The 23,236-nt window shown below is 36.6% G+C and overlaps 1 protein-coding gene across 5 annotated transcripts; it reads right to left on the reverse strand.

Annotated features, from left to right (window-relative positions):
- Positions 1–743: 743 nt before the first annotated feature.
- On the reverse strand, positions 744–23,139 carry LOC123006217 (trithorax group protein osa). 5 transcript variants are annotated; one of them, XM_044400524.1, is made up of 12 exons: positions 22,076–23,139; positions 19,028–19,318; positions 10,392–10,521; positions 7,227–8,150; positions 6,377–6,558; positions 5,926–5,970; positions 5,585–5,773; positions 5,144–5,522; positions 4,026–4,573; positions 3,798–3,948; positions 2,173–3,716; positions 744–1,947 (listed from the first exon to the last, which is right to left on the reverse strand). In XM_044400524.1, the coding sequence occupies exons 1-12, from the start codon at positions 22,769–22,771 to the stop codon at positions 1,177–1,179; spliced, it is 5,850 nt and encodes a 1,949-aa protein (XP_044256459.1). In that variant the 5' UTR covers positions 22,772–23,139; the 3' UTR covers positions 744–1,176. The 5 variants fall into 5 exon arrangements, with proteins under 5 accessions (XP_044256459.1, XP_044256457.1, XP_044256458.1 ...); XM_044400522.1 differs by having other exon boundaries at positions 3,798–3,963; positions 22,076–23,137; XM_044400523.1 differs by having other exon boundaries at positions 3,798–3,963; positions 5,153–5,522; positions 22,076–23,135.
- Positions 23,140–23,236: the final 97 nt, after the last annotated feature.

The raw sequence follows: 23,236 nt of genomic DNA on the forward strand, positions 1-23,236 counted from the left end.
TCACAAGGATGTTTAAGGCCCTATGTCTGGTCATTGAATAAACTACACAGTGTAACTTATTATTCAATGGACTGGAACCTCAGTCACAATTTAACTGTTTGTTAGTTGCTAGGGTAGCGATGATCTAATTGATGTTGCTATGTTTTAATCGAGGTTTACATTTATCTTAAATGTTTCCAGAAACCCGGGCTAATAAAACATAATCTTTGCCCCATCGCCTAATTGCTCTCAAATAACTGCATTGTTAAGAAATTTGCGACTTTACTCACTATTCAAACTGATTAAACATGTACAAACTGGCTTTAAAATGGAAAATTTACCAAACATAGCACTTTTATGAGAACGAAGGGATTAATTATTATAGTATTTTAGTAATGTGAAAATTAAAGCTTCGCTGTTTTACTTACCTTATTGCCGAATTATAAATGTGTAATTGTGATTTTGATTAAAACTTGAAGGGTTTGATCAGAATTAAAAAGATTTTAATGTATTTAGCATTTACTTAATTTTTACAATATGCAATCATACATAAGATGAAATATACCTACAGCCAGAAAAATATCACCACATATTTTAAACTACATTTGAGTTCTATAGCAAGACTGCTTTTTCTAATAACGCAAGTTGCATTGTTTTACAGTCCATACTTGTTCATTAACAGAGTTCAATGTAACATCTAAAATGGGATGTATAAAACATTTTCTAAATATACATAGAAAATTAAAACTTGTATAAAAACACCATTTTCGGTACTTCCTTTGTACATTTATTTATTTCATTATCAGACATGTATAAAGCATTCGCACAGTAATACCAAACATGAAATAAGAGAACTGAGTGCGCAGGAAAAACAAGAGGGATGACCACCATACCAGGCAACTCGAGAGCTACAGCACTACCGTACTCTGTTATTCAAATTAATAAATACATAAGTAACATGGATGTTTGACATTTCCAGAAAGACGTATGTTTGCTTAATTTACAAAATGGTACAATTATGGGTTGGTTACACTAGGTGAAATTCATTAGCTATCGGAGATCCGGATCTCACGGCGACTCTCGCCATTTGTCCCATTACACTCACACATACACACTGTTCATTGGTAAAGTTTAACTATTCACGCTATACATAGGTCTGTACACCAGTCCAAGGCCGCAAGAGTATCTACAGAGGGATTAGCTGCGAGATATTTGAAATAGTACTTTGGAAAGCAGGAGTGCCACCTGCTGATCTAATATTTGACTCATAACAAGCGCCAACAACCTAGATTCTTGTTGAACCAACAACGGTTTGTTATCGGGATGCCTTGCCAGAAATACTAACGTCGCCGCCGCTCTTCTCAACATATCCAAACTCGTTCCCATCGAATCGGGATTATCTCGTAATGCACCTATACCATGTTGGTTCGCCACACCCAAAGCGCTTTGTTCGGCTTGCTCTATAAAAGCCACCAGTAGTGAGACGCACGGCGTTTGTGACGCTACCGTCCGTGCCATACTGCTATCGGCCGCCGCCAGATAATGCAACAGATTTATCGAAAATTCGCGCAACACTTGATCTTCGGACCGACAGAGATGTTTCGTCAGCACAGCGCAAAGCCTCTCCAATCTCGAAAACGGCGGCGTTGCTATCACCAAATCGACGTTATTGTTTGTAACACAAAGCTTGCACAACGACTCCAAAGCCAGCCGTTGAGGAGACAGCAGCGATGAAGGACCCACTGAAGCGAACGGATCTTGGCCGCTTGCCGATGGACATATCGCCCAATGAAGTAAACCGTCCAATATAGGCCTTACAATCTCTTCTGGATACACGTTGAAATCGATCTGACCCGAAATGTTGGCTATTGACACAAGTATGTTCTCTCGAATTTGAATTAGGAAATCCCACCACCATTCACTTTCACCTTGCAAACTGCTACATGAATCGGCAAAGTCGGCATCCTCCTGAAAGTCATACAAAAATTTAATTAGATTCAAATATCGACACAATTAACATACTTGACACAAGAAATATTAAGCGAAAAAGAACTGTATAAAACGATAGTTTGTTGGTAAATGATTTTTTAAATTTCATTTTCTCATACCTTTCTTTTGTTTTGTCATATAATTATTGTTTTTTTATTTATTTATTTTTTAATAAAGAGAACTCATATTTAGTAAATAGCCTACCTCACGGTCGTAATTTCTTGTTTTCTGTGTACGAGGCGGATGCTCATGATGAAGCAAGAGTAATTTTCCCACTATCGCTAAGAAAGTCGAATTACGTGCGAATTCGCTCTCATTGCCGGGAATAAACGTAAGGCTCCTAAGTATATTAGATATGCATACGCATCTTTTTCCGATATTGTCTTGGCTTTCAGTAATAAGCACTAGACTTGCTTCATCTCTAGTGTATGCTTCGTCTTCACAATCCAAAGAACGACGACGTTTCAATCTTCCTACAGGATCTCGCACTTGTGGTCCACTACTAGTATTATCTTTCCCGCACTCCCCGTTTACACTACCTGCGTTCAGATCTACACTTTGTTCTTCACAGTTCACTACTACATCAGTCTTAACTTTATCAGTTACAGTTGTCGTCTCTAATGTGAGCACACCGTTCGCTTCAGTTGAATCTTTTTTAATTCGAGATATCACATCACTTAATGTCTTTGTCCTACGTTTTTTGTCACTAGTTTTAGGAGGCGGTGGTGCTTCGTCTGGTGGCGACGGTGTTCGTTGACGCTCTTCTATTGAATCCCTACTACTTCTTTCTTTCTTTTTATCCTCTAGACGTCGATGGAACGGTATTCGACCGAATTCCGCTTGAAACATTGGAAGTATGTGGTCCGCCCTTGATTGCCAAGGATCCGTTGACATTTCAGCTAAAATACTAGCACCGGTAGCATCACCTTTCACATCCCAGTCTTTCTGATGATCCTGAATGAAAATTTCTTCGCTACGATCAACCATTTTGACGGGATAACCTTTCCGTGTCACAAATGTATAGTTATTTGTATTTTGCAATAAAACAGATTTTTGATTTGGATCTATCGGTGTTACAACACCTCCCAAATCAACGTCAGATTCATCTGGTTTTTCTTCTCGTGGATAAGGTCCATCAAAAATGTCACTTAACGCCTTTTGAAAATGTTCAATCAATATGTCCAAAAGACCAGGCCATTGATTCAATCCGAAATAACCAACAGACGAATCGTCATATAACAAAACATTTAAGATATCCAAAGCATATGTGCTTTCAGATAAAAGTCCAGAACGCAAACACATTATGATACGCCAAGGATCAACTTGACCAATGTCAGCTCTACATAATCTTTTACGCCTGTATAATACCGGCAATGTTGCTTCAACACTATCAGGAGGAAACGTTATTTCTCTCTTCGGTAACTGACTTTGCGAATACGAACTATTCGTTAACGCTGTCGCTTGGTTTCCTTTACCACCTTGTGGTGGCATCATCGTAAACGGTTTACCAGGACGTGGACCGCCAAGAGGTGGCCTCAACGGTGGATTCTGACCAACACCAGGCGCCGGTATTGAAGACCACTGCCCCTGACCGGATTGCGGAGGCTGATAACCCTGATTACCAGACGGATAACGATCCCATTGACCACCAGCCGGCCTTCCTCCTTGATTCCACTGCTGAGTACCCACTTGAGGACCTCCAGATGCACCATACTGCTGTGGCCTGTACTGGTTGTTGTTCGACCATGCTATAAAAAAATATAACATTAAAATATGAATAAAAATTTTCATTTTAAATATTTACAAATCATTTTTTTTTTAAAACGTACCATAAATATGTGGTCTTTGCTGTCCAAATGGATAAGACTGTTGATCTTTGACAAAATCTGGATGTCGCCTTGTTGGCTGTGGTCCAGGTGGAGGCATATTCTTATTAGCCGGCGGTCCTCCGGGATAATTACCCGTTGCCGAAGGACCCTGCTGATTAGGATAATTCTGGAATTAGCCAAGTAAATCAGTAAAGCAAAAAATGTTTAAAAAATGTACAATTCTTTTACCTGTTCCGGCCTATAATAATCTTGTTGTGTCGTATAAGGTCCGGCTGGTGGTTGTGAGGTTGGCGGCCCTGTATTTCCCGGTGCGCCTGTGTAGTTTGGCCTCGGCGTGTATGTCGATGTTGGTGCTGCACCCATATTATAACGTGAATATGGATCTTGTCCGGCAGCCGGCGGACCACCAGGTGGTGTATTGTTCGGATTCGGCGGGGGTGGTGCTCCTGAATCACCTGAATATGGAGGATACACTGGTCTAACGGCTGGTGGATAACCTGAACTAGCTGGGTACGTAGAATACTGATCTGGAGGAGCACCAGGACCAGGACTTGGATACTGATTGTATCCAGCCTGTCCGCTAAATCCCTGCGGTCTAGGTGGAGTGCCTGAAGGATAAGGAGGGTGCGGTCCACCTGGAAAGGGGCCACCCCGTGGTGGTGGACTGGGAGACACATCATCAAAAGGGTTTGAAACGCTTACGTTGTCGGCAGCCCCGCCTGCAGGGCTAGGACCCCCAGGGGCGGCATTGTTTAAATGATTAGCCCCTCCTGAACCTAAGAGAATATAAAACATATATACTACTCTCCTAACTGCTAAAAACAATCACCTACAAGGTAACTCCACTAAAAACCAATATCTCAAAGTCTTTTAGCAGATTCACCCTGTAGTGCCAAAACGGAATAAAATAATTCATAATTTATTTATGGGTTATAAAGACAAAAAACTGAATCATGTTGAAAGAACAAGCAGCTGTACGATGTAAACAATTACAATGAATCATTTGCTTTAGTCTCCTCTATATAATAGGCGGAATTTATCGTTTTTGAATTAATCACCTACATGTTTATTTAATAAAATATTTATGGGCAAAACTGTCGTTCATTTATGAATAAAGAATAGATAAAATGAAAGTAAATAAATAATGCAAACAAAAAATAAATACCTTGATCGAGAGATAATAATTGATAATACCATTGAAACATCTTTAATTAAACATCGCTCTTCAAACCAATCATTCGCCATTCAAAACAAAAAGTAAAGATAACATTTTTTTTTTCGCACAAGATAAACTCCTGACTGTCATTCTTTTTCTTCCCCCCCAATCGTAATAAAAATTGACTAACATGACTCACCTCCATGCGGAGAAGGCGCGTTAGATTGTGAAGATGGCCTCTGTTGAGGATTATATTCTGGATTTCCAGCTGGTGGATATCCGTAACCATATCCATCCATTGATGTACCACCGGAACCAGGTGCCGGAAAAGAATCCTGAGAATTGGAAGAGCCTGGTGAAGGCACCGAGGCGGCTTTAGCTGATTTCTTTTTCGAAGTTGCTTCAACTTGATTTATTATAGGTTGAGGATCAATTCCTCCTCGATCGAACTGACATTCATAAGCTAATAAATTTTTAGTATAGTGTTTCCTCAATGTGTATGCTGCACTTGAAGATGCACCGATACCCAACATTCCAGCGATATCTTTCCATGTTTTGTTTTTCGTAACCTGAAAAAAAAAAGTAAAGCTAATAAAAGTACCAAAGCAAAAAAAAAAAAATTGAAACGTACCTCTAAGAAACCACCCCTGTCCTTAACATAGACATACAAACGGAACAAATCAAGCGGGTTCTTAGAAATAGTAGGGCAAGTGGTGATTGGTGATCTTCTTTCTTCCATAAATGTGAGTAGTTTATCTAACCAAGCACGTCTATCTGGACTGTCATCCATTTCGTATAACTTGCTGAGGCTATCAGTTTTCTGAAAAATACATACAAAAAAATAAGAACAGAATGAAAACACAAGTTCTTCTTTCTGAATGGTGGTTACTAAACGTCAAGCACTACATAAAACATGCCTCTGACATGCTATCACAAGCATTAGCACGACATTAAATAATATTATATATAAACCTTTGAGCGATACGTGTCCGGAGGAGGCACATGACTGTTAAACACCTGGAAACACCCGCCAGTTAGCTCAATAAACACACTAAACACAATTGACTTAAGCTGTTTGTTAAGTGGGCTAAGGAAAAAACACCAACAGAAAAAAAACACCGTTCCCACCCGTAATTACGACACAAAATCAAAATATTTATTTAAAAATATGCAGGTCCATACACAGTCATCAGTCACCAAAAAAAATTTCATCTACGGAAGTAACGGTGGGTATCCCAATCGTATTAAAAATTTTCAGTTACGTTTACTGAATGCCACAGAACTCGATCACACAATTTCAATATATACTTATATGCATTTTAACAGAAACTTGTGTAGAGTGGTAAATACATTAAAAATATTGAAACACATATGATTGTGTGTGAACACTTACGGTGCCATATTGTCATATAAATCTACTTACTGGACTTGCAGGGGTCCTTGGCCAACTTGGACTGCTTAATTCATAGTCGTCATGCATTGAATTCATACTTGCTGCACCAGGAGATGGCACTGTACTTTGCGGCGTCGTCGGATGGCTATAGTGACCCATTTCATTTTTCCGATTCGATTTTGGTGTGGTACACTGGGGATCTTCGCCGGAAGCTGCAATCAAATAAAATCAAACTTTACTTTACAAAAATTAAATTGTATTTTTTTTTTCTATATTCCGAGATCTCGCTATTCAGAACCGGTTAATCTTAAGAGAAAATCCAGCAAAAAAGTAATTCAATATTATAAAAATAAATAAAATATTAAAAAGCAACAGATTCAAGTGTAAACAAACGAATATTTTTTTTAATGTTTACATCAGGTTCCCCCTTTAATGATTCAAACAAAGCTTAGTACGTTTTAATGTCGCTGAATTCTTGAAATTATGCACAACAAAAGTCTAATCCAATCATCTAACTAATGAAACTGCTTCAGATTGTAAAAATGTGTGAAATGGTAATACCGACCGAAATTGAAAAGTAATTCAATATATGAATTTACCGTTTTTCGGATACGCTACTATTCTTTGGAGATATTCAGATGAGTAAATAATTGAAAAAATAAATGCCAGTTGTAATATGTTTAATTTCGTAGCAATAGTAAACCAATGTTATAAATCGCATTGTTTGTAAGTGTAATTGTTTCGCAATCAACGCCACCACCATCACCACTAGTAAAAATCAAAGGTTGAATTGCATACATTTTAAATTTATTGAAATCTTTTTGAGGAAAGGTTTTATTTGTACATAGATAAGATAAACAAATTCTACTTGTTTTATTACCGGCTGATGCATTTGACAATGTGGATTGTTGCGATCCTTCATCGATAGGTGTCCCATCGGGTCCTGTTGTAACAACAGAAGTAACAGATCCTCCCGCCGCCGTGGTTACGTGAGTACTCATCCCACCTTGTGCAGTTGTCGTAATACCATTATCCATCATTTCGGAACCCATTTGCGTATGGGAATTCGGTGTAGAACTTGGTGGCGGCATCGGACCGTCATGTGAATGACTATTAGGCATTAGAGGACTGCTCGTGGGTGGCATATTCGGCGGCGGTCCCATCGTTGGTGGCGGTCCCATTCCCGTATGATGGTGTCCCGCAGGTGGCGGACCCATGTGGTAATTCTGTGGCGGACTAGGACTCGGTGGTGCCGATCCAGGTACATTACCGAAACCCATTTTATGTTGTAAATGTTGTTTGAGGTAGTGCGGAGGTCGCGGCGGTGGTCCCGGGGGACCTGGCGAGGGTGATCCTGGTGCTTGCGGCGGTCCGTTACCTTTCGCTAACGTCATCGGTCCTTGCCACGATTGTTGATAAGGTTGAAACTGGGAATTCGGCATATGATTGGACGACCGATTCGGATACTGTTGAGGAGACATGTTGTTGGGCGGTGGCGCTTGGGACGCCGGAGGGCCGTAGCCCTGACCGGGATACTGAATGTTGGCTTGGGGCCTCGGCGGATAACCGCCTTGTGGGTACTGTTGGTTCGGCTGATAAAGTGGCATCTGTTGACCGGCTGGGCCAGGGCCGGACACCATGCCGGGATGGCCCTTGTAACCATGAACGTGGGCCGGATGGGGCGACGAATGCTGCGCCGAATAGCTGCCTTGCGTTGCCATCGGCGAATGGCTCATTCGTGTTGATCCACTGCCATCTGATTGACCACTGGACGGCCGAGGAGGCATCGGAATGTTTTGCTGACCTGAAAAAACAAAAACGAATGAAGACGATGCTTGACACTTGAATGTTTCACTATTGACACCGACACGACAACCATCACAAACACAAAACGGGCCTTACACCCATCTCACACGATGGAAATCTTCGGAAAATGTTTCAAAAAAAATCGTTCAAAAAGTCCTAGCAAATTTTGGCAGCACAATTCACAAACACTTTCTACAGGTTTTTGGCGGCCGGAAGTTGGCGCAAAAATAAATCCCGGAAAACATAAGATATCTGATAAAAAAAACAGTAACAAATAACATCAGCATATAAAATTTCAAACATCCCCCAACAATAATGTGTACTGCAAGCTTAAACTCATCATTGCGCATTTGCAAGGATAAAATATCGTACCTATTCTACCTTGCTTCGATTGTTATATTAAACTTACAAAAAAAAACTTTATTTTTATCCATCACATACATAAAAATTTCTGATCTGTAATGTTGCATACATATTCGTAATATTTATTTTGCTTCTATTTTCGGAATTCAAGCAATTTTGAAAAGTTTGTAATGTTAGGTTTGGCGTAGGTGTGACTGTACAAGTGAATGCCAAGTAATCGAGATCTAAACAGCTTAGAAGTCCTTTTCGATTAAACCTTTATTAAAACTGTCGTAAAACATTTTACCGGGGTCATAATGGTCACACCATCTCAATAAAATATTGATTTTAATAACTACATTGAAAATAATTTTTTCAACGTAGTAAAATTTATACTGTCGTAAATAAACAAAATTTTTAAAATCTAAAGTCAATATACAACAGCACAGAGAATAGATTATACCCTATTACCTGTTGATAATGATAACGCTATACATAAATGTTTTTTATATTGTCTGCAACAAAATAATCGACGACGATATAAACGAATAATTAATTAAATACAGGATGTATCAGAACTCGCGCCCCAGACAAAAATTTCAAGTAAGATAAGATATCAGGAGTATGAAAAATTCTACGTGTAATAAAATTTTGACATTTATTTTTTGACATTTGACATTTTTTATGTCTATTTAATGACTGATGATCTTGTATGTTTTATAATTATTTAGTAAAAGTACAAAAATTTTGCCAACAAAAGCCACAAATAACATTAAACAGAGTTACAATGTAGGATACAGTTTCCTTGTTTCCTCTTTTAATAGCCTGTAACAAAAAAACTTGGAAAATTATTGTTCCAACAGAAATGAAGTCAAAATGCAAAATTTAAACTCTTATAACTTCGAAATTTTTATAGATAGATTTTTTTAACATTTTTTCCAAGTTCCTGGTATCATACATTACATCATTTTTCTCTGGGGCGCGAGTTCTGGCGCACCCTGTATAATTACATACTATAATTTTATACAACACGATATTAAAAAACAAATGTTCATTTTTCTAAAAATGAGTTTAAAAAAATAACGTAACTTGAACAAACCTAGACAAGTATTATATTGTCTAATGCAAAATTACTTGATTTTGCCTTATCAAGTACAGATTATAATCTGTTAGTTTGTGTAATACGAAAATTAATAAAACTATTTGTGTTTTATGAAAATGAAAATATTTATTGTTTTATTAACAGCAATATTTACAACACAAAAATATCTCTATAATCAGGTTTTTGACAGATCAGGTCAACCTTGAATAATTTTTTCCTTAAAAAAGTCGGTCCCGAATAACATTTTCTCAAGACGACGCATTAACTGGATGAACTGAAGTAATTGAATGATGTTTTCTTTGTGAAATAAACTAAACATATCAAGAATAAGTATAAAAGTTCTTTAATGTTATAAATTTCATCAAATAAGAAATCATGTACATATCTAAAACATTTTATGTATGTATCTTATCCAGTTTGAACTGTTTGAATGTCGCATACGTCAAGTTCTCTGACTCTTATTGATTTTCAATTGGTAGCTTCCCTTGTCAAAAACGTGACTATGAAAGACCTTAATGTGAGTCGATCTGTGTGAAATTTTGTAAAAGCTTCGTTTTTATTGAACCCACTTCAAATACAAGGGATGTAAAGAATTCGGCAAGATGCGATGCCGTTAAAGTGTGGTTTATTGTGCACCCGGAATGCCGGCTCCGGCAGTAAAATGTAGGTCAATGTTGAGGAGACCCGCATCCGCATTTTATCGAAGTTGCTCTCGGCAGTCAATGGGAGTGAGAGCACGTGGTTGGGGTTACACGCGAATCACGTGGGAGTGAATGTATGTATGTATATACTGACCGACAGCGGGAGACATGGAGCGCGATCCCGTCGATCCCGTGGGAGAAGGTGTGGGCCTCATCCCTTGGGAATTTGGTGTGCCCGGAGCTGGTCCTCCGGAACTGTCATTGCTGTTACCGCCGCTCAAATCCTGCAACAAACACATACGTCATCATTAATGTAACATTAATTTCGATTGGATAGTATTCGGAATAACAACCCCCATTCAAAACTATCCGTTTTCACCCCGCAACGCATATTTTACGACCCAATTACGACCTTGGACATAATTAATGAACCCACGTAAAAATAGAACAGAACAATCAAACAAGTGTAAGTCTATTTTAATTCAAACATACACGAAACGTGCAAGAAAAGAACAGATAACATTATTTCATCCTCCTTTCAATATTAAAATAAACATTATCTTTATTTTATCACATAAACATAAAAATGGATTATATTCTCTCTTATACACAATTATTCCATGTCATTATACAAATGAGTTGCTGTTTGGGTTTCTACACTTTTCCTGGAACATAAAACAGAATAATAAGACTCAAAATTCACTTTACATTTAAATTTTGTATAAACAAAAAAGACTTATTATAACATCCACTCCAAAATGTTTTAATTAAAACGTTTGTAATTCGCAAATATAAAATGTGTTTTTAATGGGTTTTCAGTTGTAAGTTGAGAACTTATAATCCATTTGAAACAAGACCGGATACACCAACAGTATCATTCCTAATTATACAAAGTATAATCGCAATTTAAACAAAAACAAAAATGGATTAAACACTAAAACGCTCGCAAGAAATGACTTGTATGGAAGACCATAACACAGTAATAAAACGTACGAGCTGAAAATTATTTTATTAAGAAATCATTCAACCTACCAACGCCCACACAATTGCATTTTACTTGTTTCATCTAAAAGCAGTTTAATAATAGAATTATGAAGACAAAAGAGATGAAAGAACGCACATTACTGTTATTAAATAAAACAAATGACAAAATTATCTTTACTTCTTGTAGCAAATTTTTGGAATTGTATTTAATAATACATGACTACGTATTTTTCCATCCTTCATAATCACTCGAAATACTAAGAAACTAGCAAAATTATAAGTTAGTGTTTATTGCGTGGAACTCACGCACGTTCTTCCTTGTCCCAAACAACGAATTGAAAACCCTCGGCGTGTCCTTTCCAACAGCTGATTTTACGCTATTTATTCAACCCCACCCCTCACACCACAAAACGGCCTTGCTCCTTTTAGGTCAGAGTTAGATGGCTTGCTTTGAATTTTCTATTTACAGTTACAGGGGAGTCGAAATATTGTTACCAAAAATAAATCATGTAACCAAAATTATTGTAACTTGATTTATAAAACATTCAAAACAAATAATTTTTATTATGCAAACTCAAAAATGATTCATTCTTCACACAAAATCACATTGACTCTATTGTAAACTCAAACAAACTCATTATCGAGTGTAAACAATATTCATTTAATAAAATCGGTGAAATTTACATTAATTACATAAATAATGCCACAGATAATTGCCACTTTTCATTATCACGTTAGGAAAAAAAATTTAAAGGAAAATTCATTGACCCGAACAAATTGTTGAATAACTTTCTGTTTCCTCATTTGCCGTCAAGGTAAATAATAAAACTGATAACATACCAACGGAGAAAAACAGCTGGTATTGCTAATTCAGCAGTAGGTTTTATCTTTACAAAACTAGACTCGATTTAAAAAAAGACACGAAGTCAATGAAACTTAACATTCCGACAGAAAATCTCACGAAAACCCCACAAGCGTCAAAACCCAAGTCAAACACTCATGATAACGGACGAATCAAGTTGGTAGATAACGTAATAAGACCTAGCAAAAGTAAATAACAAATATAATGTCCGATAATAAGAATAAATCGCGTGTGGTTTTGTGATGGAAAAAATGCCAACACCACAAAAAATTGCAAATGCATGAAGACATGCAATGTGCAAAATGTTTGCTGCCATCAATCTGCTTCTAAAAATCTATACTTTCACACAATAACGAGTTTTTTCATTGTAACCACGAAGAAAAAAAAATTAAGAAGATAATGACGGCTGTGGATCAAATCCTATTTTTTAGCGTCCTTCAAAATATCTAATTCTGTGACAATTTTTCGAATATCTCTTACAATATATATTTATTTCTTAAAGAAAATTATTTGTAAAAATTGATAAGTAAATGATAACAAACTATTCGCCAAAATCCTACTCGACGAAGTAATACAAAATAAATTTCTAATTAATTGTTATGTTTTTGCATCTTATTTACATCCTTTAGTGCAATTACCCCCATCTGGTACTGTTGTCTGTCGGTATGTTTACATCCTCCAAGAAAGTTATAAGAATATTATTGTAATAGGAAACTACCGATAATATAATACTTCCTCCAGTGAAACAACATCTGCAGAAATAAAGCGAGACTAGAATACGGAAGTAAAAAAACTCTGATTTATTCAACAGGAATTTAAAAATTTATTTTCAAATTATCCTTTGCATTTAAATAAACAAATCTTTTTTATAACAAAGAATTACTTTCACATTTAATTACAAATATGACGGAACGGTTACTTTGCTCCAGACATGTAAAATTTAATCGCTGCGGTTAAATACAAAATACAATTTTAAAACGTGAGTCACTATCGAAAAAATATTAAGATAACTAATTACGTAATGTATTAAGTAATAAAACTTGTAAACTAGACAATTAATATTAAATTAACATATTACGATATTGATATTGTAGTAATTGTTAGTAAATAAATATTTCACAATTGTGATAATTTAACAATGACACTAATTGAATTTTTAAGATTACAAAGTTCCATTCATAAATGAACGGAAGTCGGTCGATTTAATATTTATTTTCCCTGTCTTATTTCAATCGCACAATTTAAAGACATGGTGGAATCTCTAAAATACAAGAACACAATTAATCTTCTTGAAGTTCTAGTAATGTTTCAATGTCCACTAAAATTTATAGCTTCAACGAATATACCACTTTGTACAGAACTTTCATCTTTTTCTGAGTAAAATTGAGATGAGAATAGAAGTAACTGAAATAATTCTCTTTTTTTCTACTAAAACTCCTACTAAAACAAGTGATTAATAAAACTATTAACTCATTAAAGCGTCAAACATCTTTACAACTGACTTGTTCACAGTTTGAAGAAGATCATCTTATTTTTATTTGGAAGTGAATACCTTAAGTAGGATAACAGATGGCTGATAGTCAAGCGGCAATGGGTTACATAATGGTTTAGATAAAAAAGAGGTTAGTACGATTTTTTTTTGTTATTTTGGCCCCTTGGTGTAAAACCTGCTGCAGTTAAAGTTGAGTAATTTAGAGGGATGAGGTAGAAATTTTGTTAGTGAACTATAACAGGAAGCACAGGTTTATTTGTTATGCACGGTCGTCCTTAGCCCATTCACGAGGCACACGACAGGTGGTGGTGATGTTACTTATTTTATGCACAGCCGTCACACAGACGACCCAGATTTAGATTAGGGTAGGTCTAGAAAGTTCATCCCGTATTATTCCGTATAACGTCGGCACCGACAACAGGACTTCATAGTCCGAGGCCCTAATATAAATCATTCTGTTCTCGAGAGGTCAGCGATCTCTACCACTCTTTCTTTCAAAACAGAAAAAACGAAATCAAACGAATTTGACGCACCCCCTTAAAAAGCCCACTGGTAAACATCCCGATCGATCCGTCGAGGCCAAATCCAAACTAACACACATTTCAAACCCCAATAAATTAAACAGATCATATGGCCGACGGACACACGCCACCGTCTACTCATCCAATAATTAATGAATGCCGCTACAATCACACGTACTCGATATTCAATAAAGTTTTCAAGTCAACGGTAAATGTAGATTTTTTTATTTGATTACCAACTGTTAATACTCAAAGCATTTTTAATTTAAAATTTAAATTACGAGATAAACTACCTCCAAAGATCACAAAAACGATATTCTACATGTTACTATACACATCTAGCTATAACTTTCTTCTTATGGAAAGCTAAACAAATTTCTCTTATAAACCATACACAGGTCCATATCATTCAAGCAGAACACGAGTTTGTACGTGTTAATACAAAATTCAAGTTGATATCAAGTTTGTATTTAAAACAATTACGAAAATGTCGTAGTATTCCGAAAATAAATAAATTACACTACCATAAAATGAATTCCAGTAAAAAAAATTGAAATGTAGATTCTCTTTCAATACGATCAAAAATTCCATTCAGATAAAAATGAACTCCAAAAACCATATCTGAAATTATGTAAATAATTTGATCATAATGAGTTGGTAAAACACAGAGTACATTAAACCGAAATCGATTCCAACAACAAACACAAACAAAAATAAACCAGGATCTGACTGCATATTACATCCTTGTACACACAATAAAAAATATCATTTAGAGTAAAAAATTTCCACCACAGTCGACAGTAATGAACATCCAACATCCTACACATGTCGGAGGAAAATTGAATTCGCAATTAGCATGAGTTGGAAATAGAGGAACATATAGTCCGATGCAATTGCACTTTTCTCTAATAAATGCGGCGCGTTGTGACGTAACATGACCTTGCCACACATCTGAGCCAATTATGCCGGTTTATTGTGTATTCAACTTCCACCATCGGAATTCCACTCGATTCCTGATCATTTTATTTGATCATCTTCCCGTAAAAAGAAACGGTAAGCATTCTTCTGTCACATTAAATGTCTCCGAACAACATCATTCAACCGGTATACACTCTTGAAAAAAGCAACCCTCCGTCATAATCATTATACAAACTCTAATTGACACAAAGGAATAAATTATGCACGACATGGCGTAAAACGCACCCCTGGATAATTGATCAATGATAACATCTATTCAGGATATAATGTTTTCTTATAAAGTTCCCATCACTACTACATTTGTTTTACTCAATCAAAAATATAAGAAAACCGGCTTTTAGGCTAAATAACTGTATATTTCCTAAAGAGAATTTAAAAGCCGCTCGTTTCAGCAAAATTTGACAATTGCCCAACTTTCACAGACTGGCTTGCTACCAAACATTTTACGTTTCCCACCATGTGGTCAGACTTATTACGAGAGAGAGATTTCGATAGTGGCATTTAATATATGTATGATACTAAAATAACGACATTGTAAGAAAGTCAGTAAAAGTCTTTCAAAAAAATAGTAATAATGTACCTATAATTTTTGAAAGCTTTAACAAAATGACGACTTTCGCTTAGAATAAATATTTAACTTAGCAGAAAACGTTCCTCTGTCAGAACGAAGTAGAGACAAAATAACAGGAAAATCGATTTTCGTTAATAAATTTAAAAAACGAAAGTTTAATAACACTGCAATGAAATTAATTATCAGTTTCAATCTGAAAAACGCCCGATTAATGTAGTTGCTAAAAAGAATTCAAGGCAGTAAAGTTACGATGAAAAAGAAGAGAAAAAATGTGACGAGTCAGTCTCTTGAACGAAGAGAGTCATGGAGGAGCGGCGAAGTGAAAAAGGAAGCGAGAAGGATTTTGAAATGCAGCTATAGCCTTATAGCTGAGGCAGTAACACAAACACCAAGCAGGCCAGCGAGAGGTTATAAGAGTGCAACGTCACCAGAACGATCGAGAGGGCTGAGCCCGAGCAAAATGCAGTGCAGCGTACTGTAGCAAGCAGCGTTGCCGGTTCTACCAGAACCAATCAATACCGAGCGGCACTTAGCGGGTTACATGGCAGTCGGCAACACGGCAACGTTTCGCCAACACGACAACGGAGAGGCCTAGACAGAGGCTCAGGCACTTCGTAGGCCGAGAGGCACGCGGCGTGTGTGTTTTAATACGCAGGACGCAGGCCATGGCGGCGGCAAACAACTCTCCAACTACGTCGCCACATCAACTTGTCAACTCCCATTACCATCAACGCATAGCCATCTAAACAGACAAAAACGACGATACGACACGACACCGCAACATAAATTCATTTTACCTCCACCCTTTACTTACCCTTCACACTACTTAAATTCCAACATTAATCAACATCCTAATTTAATACGTACAGTAAAACCTCGATTGAAACTTTTTACAATTTTTATCGAAGTTCGACTGTCGTTTTAAATAAAATCAATTACGTTCAGTTGAGTACACTCTACGTCAACATAAATGGTGAACAGATTAACATATTGGAACAAACCTAAAATGGAAGTGTTGACTAGTAAACACTTTTACGACAATCACCTTGCTCCAAACTTTTATCCGATCACCCCAAACAATTAAGTAATACATTATTTATCAAAATTTAATTAAAATCCGTTTCGTAGATGTGCAATTATTCACTAGCTGTCATATTAAAAAAAATTCATCTATGTTGCACGTAAAAAACGTATTAGACTCTTCAAAAAGAAAATATTAATTCTATGAAAAGAGGTAAGGCAAAGTGACATATACAAATAAAATTACACGTGATGTCATTTGATGATGTGTTTTGAATAATTCACATACGTCAGAGTTGTAAAATAACGAAAAAATTGAATGAATTTATGACGACAACACGTCACAATTTGCTTCAGAATTTTTTTAGACAACTGTATCTCTATTGATGTTAATATCTAAAATAAAAGAAGAATGATAAGTTAATTGCAGAAACTAATGTACTTCAACATTTCTTCTACTGATTTGTCTCCATCTATATACTATATATACTGAAATTAATAAAGTTTAATTGAAAAAAGTGTGAATAGAATCTCGATATTAGTGGAATAAAAATATTAACACATTTACTACGATATTATTACATAGTAAAATTTTTAACTTACTTTTTATAGTCAGTAAACAAAAGAAATAAATATCAGTTTCACCTGTCTAAGAATACAAATGGTTCGAGTCAATTTGACCTAAAAAATAGTCCAACAAAACACTAGACTGTAAAATAATTTTGTTCTGACTTATCTAATAAAAAACCTCTTTAAATTTAAAATTTATTCCAAAAATTTGATAAAAAAACAGTCAATACATGAAATTCAATTTTCTATTACAGTATTACTATTTTCGATTGAAAGAAAATAAAATAAAAATCAATAATAACGAGAATAATTGGCCACTTAGTTGGCCATTAAATGTTAAACATTGTCACCTATATACAACAACAACTGCTAATGCCGTTTGACATGCATTACCATTAGCCATTTCCATAAATTTCTATTTCATATAGATAATTTTCTTGATCATTTTGTTAAGTTATTCTCTTTATAGAATATTAAATTTATTATAAAAAATAATATCTATTGTTTTGAAACTAAATTAGAAAACTCTGTTCACGAAAAGTACAAGTTGTTCCAGAAAGAAGAAAATGCAAAGTAATTCACGAGTAACATAAAATATAAATGTGCACTTGTACGATGACAAATCTACGCTACCACAGCTACTTTACAAAATAATTTAATTAATTTAATGTTTTAAAGATGCAAAGATATTACTAGTTACATTTTTTTCAAGCGAAACAAAGTGCAGACATTTTTCTTCTCTATGAAAATCAGAAGAGATAAATAAACATTTCTTTTACAAAGTACTTTTCTAAGTTTTATCCAGACCATCAGTCTCTGGAAGTTATTTACAAAAATTACATATTTCAAATGGAATTATCTTTGTAAATCCAATATTTATTTTATTGTGATACTAAGTATTAAATTCTTATGAAATGGAATAGTGAATGAAAATGTCAAAAGAATTGTCTTATTAGCGATTTTCTCAAAGCACTTTGTTTAATAAATTTTTAATAAACACTATTTTCCAAATCACAAAAAAACGTATAGACATTCTTATTATTTCCGGTTGTAGAACAACTTTTAAATTATTATCATATAAAAGTATTTCACAAACAGTTAAATATAAAGCCCCAATCACTTTGTTAAAAGGGGTACTCTTGTTATGCCATTATATTGCTGTTATAAAACTCTTCTCTTTCAGCAATATTTATGGATTTATGATCAAACCCTTTAATCGAGTCTGAATAAAAAGTTTTATATGAACTGTCAGGTGATTTAACATTTGTTTTTTTTGTGAATAAACGAAAGTTGAATTTAATAATAAATGTTTTGTTTCTAGTTGTATTGTGCCAAGATAACAATATGTCTTTATGACATAAACAACATTAAAAGTAGATTAGTGTAGATGAGGTTAGATAAATGTAAGTAGTAAGTGATAAAATCCATCTGTGTATTGTATATTTGAATTGTAAATGACGTACTATGAAAAATGTAAAAGAAAGTAAATTTGAATGTAAATAGAGAGAGAAGGAGAATTCGTGCACTGCGTTCGGTATTGCACTTGTTTATTTATTACGGGGTATTCGGGTAAATTCTCGAACGCGTCACTAATTAAGATATTATGCATATAATTGGAGTCCCCCACCATCGGGACAGACCCACCCCACCCACAACAAAAACACGTGCTGTCTACATCGTCGGATCATAAAGGTCAAGAGCGCGGTTAATTATATCGCACTATTACGTAACAGTTTATCATAATCGTAAGAACGTTCCGATTGAAGGGTGGCGGTGGTGGTGCGACACTTACCGCTGCATCTGGCGCGTGTGCGTTGGGAGTAGTCGGCTGGGCTGGCCGGTTCGGGAAACCCTGGTGCTGGGGTGGCTGTTGCTGCTGGTGTTGTGGGCTGGGCGGGAGGCCAGGCCCTGGAGAGTGACTGATGGGAGGCTGTGGCGAGGGCTGACTTGTCGGTGCCGTCGTGTTCGGAGGGCCGGGGCTTCCGGGGCCGTGCTGTCCCGACACCGGGGGCCCGGCCCACCCTGATCGGCCCTCCCCGTAGCCAGGACTGGGTGCCGAACCGCCACTGTACGCCGGCGATAGCTGAAAACGATAAACCAGGCTCAAATACGGTACACGTTAACGTCCAGGCTAACGTGTACATACATATAAGGGAGGGACGGTTTTTAGGGGTCGGAATAGGTACAATAGCTACCGTTGACCTACCGCAACACATTCCGCAATACAAGTTCGACTTTCTGACGCTCATAAATCACCACGCTATTCGGAGGACAAAGTGCACATTTAAATTATCACACTCTATTTCCCAACTAACCATTAAACATCGTATTATTAGCACACTAAAACTGACGTCAGTAAATGTCCTATCCTGATTCGAATACCTCCGCAAAATGGAACGAGGAAGAAAATAAAATTCAATTAAGAAATTGAAAAAAACAACTTTAAAACGAATAAGTGTCAAAGTTTCCGTTCAATTCGCAACTCAACACCTTCACATTTGTCAAACTATCCAAATCAATAAACATAAGAGATAGAAACAACTTCTAAACATCCTATAAACTTCTACAAGATAACCCTAACCGACGGAACGACCAAGTTGTTACCGATCTGCTATTTTACGATATATGTGAATGGGAATAAATCCTATTTACATTTCAACTACGTATGTTACGAAAACAAACCCTCAACACCAAAAACAACATTTTAAAAAAGGAATAACCCGTCTGCTACGAGCCAAATCATTATTTTTACATCACTATTGTGAGCTTCACTCATGTTGGAATTAGAAAATCTTTTCCTTTCCTCATAAATTAAAGAAAAATTCAGGTACACTTACAAAACAGTATATACAACATATACTGATTATTATTGTATGTATCAAAACTTAAAAAAAACTATGATATGAAAAATTAAATCATCATTATATAATTAATTGTAAACTAATGTGTGGATACAGATTATATGATAGTTGTTTAAGTTTTATTTACTCATATGATTAATTAATTTTGTTTTTGAAAACAAAAAATCCTACTTGATATTGAAGAATATTTAAGAAAAGTAATTAATGTTTCACATTGCCAACTATCATAGAGAATAAATAAACTACTTACTGTAAAAATAAACACATAAAACATTCAAATACAAATGATACAATTAGTAAACGTACAAGATTATTTTACTTATTTCTTATTAGATTACTGTTATTGCGGTACAAAAAATAAAAGGAAGTTTGCAAAACACGAAACGTACATATTTCTATAATAAAAATGAAAATTAATCAAAGTGCTTAGCCCCTTATCATTGAAGCTTGCTGAACGTCTCATATATCGGAACATAATTTCCGTAATAAAAATACCGTACGAATGTGTGATACTGATAATTTATAAGGAATAAACTTTGTATGAACATGATATAATAAGAATCAATTTAAAGTTCCGTAATTGAAATAAAATAAATATGTATAATAAACAAGATAGTAATTAAATTAAAGTGAACTAAGTTTTAAAGCAACCCCTAAAGTCCTAACTTAAACCGTTGTTCTGCACATTCCGAATTATGTATCACAAACGTAACCTACAATGAGATCAAAAGTTTTATCAATGAAATCGTAGTACTCGCAGTACAGTTGTTATTTTCACTTGTGTTAAAAAAATAAATACTATTGCAAGTTGATTACTAAACTGGATGATATTCCGTTCGTAACTCAATAGTATATTTAAAGGAGTGGACGTCGATAAATAACCATAAATGTGTTGATTCCTCTTTTGTCGGCTTCCAGTTCTCAGCTGATACAAATAATTTTAAAAGAACGACAATATAAATGAGACGCTTAAATTTACAACCAATCAACAAAAAAAAATTATACTTTCACGGTGTCACACAACAAGTGAAAATAAATGTGCAAAAACGTACGTTGTGGTTGAACCATTTTAAAAACAATAAAATATTTAAAAATTACGTTGTTTCAAAAAATTTATTTACGAATAATGTTAATTTGTTTTGTTACATACCATATCCTGCTTGCTTAATTACTATTATAATTAATAAAATTAAAACTTACGACGTGAAAAGAAAAAGAAAGCTTGTTGGAGTATAATTACATGTTAAAAAATAATTTGGAACGTTTAAATAAATAAATACTCGTCACAGTTGTTATGTTTTATTTATTAAAAACATAATTTGTAGTACTTCCTATTTGTGATATCGTTATTCAACAAGTATTGTTAAAACTAAGCTATAAATAACGTGTTGAGTCAGGTCATTAGAAATTTGGTTGAGTTTTATGCGTCAAGTGTGAGATATTATTTATTGTGTTTTTGAATAAAAGTAAATATGTTGTTATTGTTATAGATTCTGATCACAATGATCGATCCGCTGGAGAAGTTGCAGAATTTAGAGAGGAAAAGAGGAAGATGTGGTGTAATCCTCACAACTGAGGTCAAAATAGAAGAAAGGGTAAGAAGCGAACCAAAAGCTTTCAACTTCGAGGGGGTTGAAGGGCGGGCATATGTGGGAGTACGGTTCCCGTTTGACGTCACATTTGCGACACGTCAGCTGATTGCATAATAACAAAGTGGGCGGTGCGGTAATCGTATGTCAGAGCAAGTTCAAGGACGGACTTAGCATGTTTAGATACACTTGAACAATTAACAAATATATGCACCACCGTGTCATCCGAACGTCTTCCGGCGGATCGTCAAAGAGCGGGAGCGAGAAGTGTAGTGGACACGTGGAGGTGAGGTTTGAGGCGTCGGGTGGGTGAGTCGGGTCGCTTTTTCCTGCCATGATTTAGTTTAGGAGAAAGCAAATCCGTGGGGTTGGTGTCATGAAATGACTTACCGTAGGTTGGTTGCGGTAAGGTGTCGGCGAGACCCCCGGTTGCGGCGCCGGGGGAGTCCCGTAGGTGGGCATCGGCTTCTGGGGTGGCCACCCCTGGTTATACGGCTGGTCGGGGTGGCCGTAGCTGTTCTGATATCGATGCGGGGGCATCGGGTTGGAGCTTTGAAGCAGCTGGTTGAGCGTTGGGGTCGGGCCGGTGGGCTGCGAAAGAGTCTGCCCCGAAACGAATCTTTGAGGATAGGGTGCCCCGGGCGCCTGCTTGGAGCCCCCGTAAGTCTGCCGCGGACCGAACGCGTGGACGCCCTCGGCGGTGTTGTGAACGACGTCGCGGCCGTAGGAAAAGCCATAGCCGTGCCCATCGGCGGGGGGGCCCTCGACAGGAAAGGCGGCCGCGTCGGGGGGCGCGCTGCCGGACCCCGGCTCGGCATCGGGGCCCGGGTCGGGAGGACCACCAGGAGTCCCCGTGGTGGCCGTAGGACCGCCGCTGCCGTCCGAGCGATATTGACTCATTTCAGTGACGAGGTTTTTGCCGCCGGTGTTTTTCGCCTTGGCGACCGCTACACCGCCGCCTCCGCGAACTCCACTCTTATCGGTCCCATTTTGCAACAAGGAATTCCGCACGTTCAGATGCTGATCCGGCTGCACTTTCTCACAATTCACGTCATTTTGCTGCTTTTCGGCCTGCGTTGCAGCCATGTTAAGAAAAACGGCTGCGATCTAGCACGGCCGATCGTTGCCAACACCCCGCCGTTATAGTCAGCAACGGATGCTTTCCTTCATTTTGGGAGCCCGAATCGCACCCGGGTCCTAGTAAACACATACTAGATTACTCACTTTAACACTTTTCCGATTCTGTAAATAAATAACGCCACCAAACTTTTTGAATAATCCAAAATGATGGACACATCTGACACACACAACTTAATTCCGTATCTACTCCAATAACACGAAAGGAGGTTATGGGTAAAGCTCCGATTCCTACGCCAACATATTATCATGTAATTAACGCATTTCTAACACACACCCAATACAAATACGCCAAACATAACTCACCGACATTACAAGTTTACCATTTCTCCAAAAAAAAACTGAAAGTAAACGATTTAAAGCCACACAAAAATTTCTAAAACACAGATCTATTTTTCGCCATACTTGCGCTTA

The sequence above is a fragment of the Tribolium madens genome, unplaced genomic scaffold, assembly GCF_015345945.1.
Source record: "Tribolium madens isolate multiple individuals breed KSU strain unplaced genomic scaffold, Tmad_KSU_1.1 Scaffold_2;HRSCAF=44;Tcas5.2_LGX, whole genome shotgun sequence".
NCBI lineage: Eukaryota > Metazoa > Arthropoda > Insecta > Coleoptera > Tenebrionidae > Tribolium > Tribolium madens.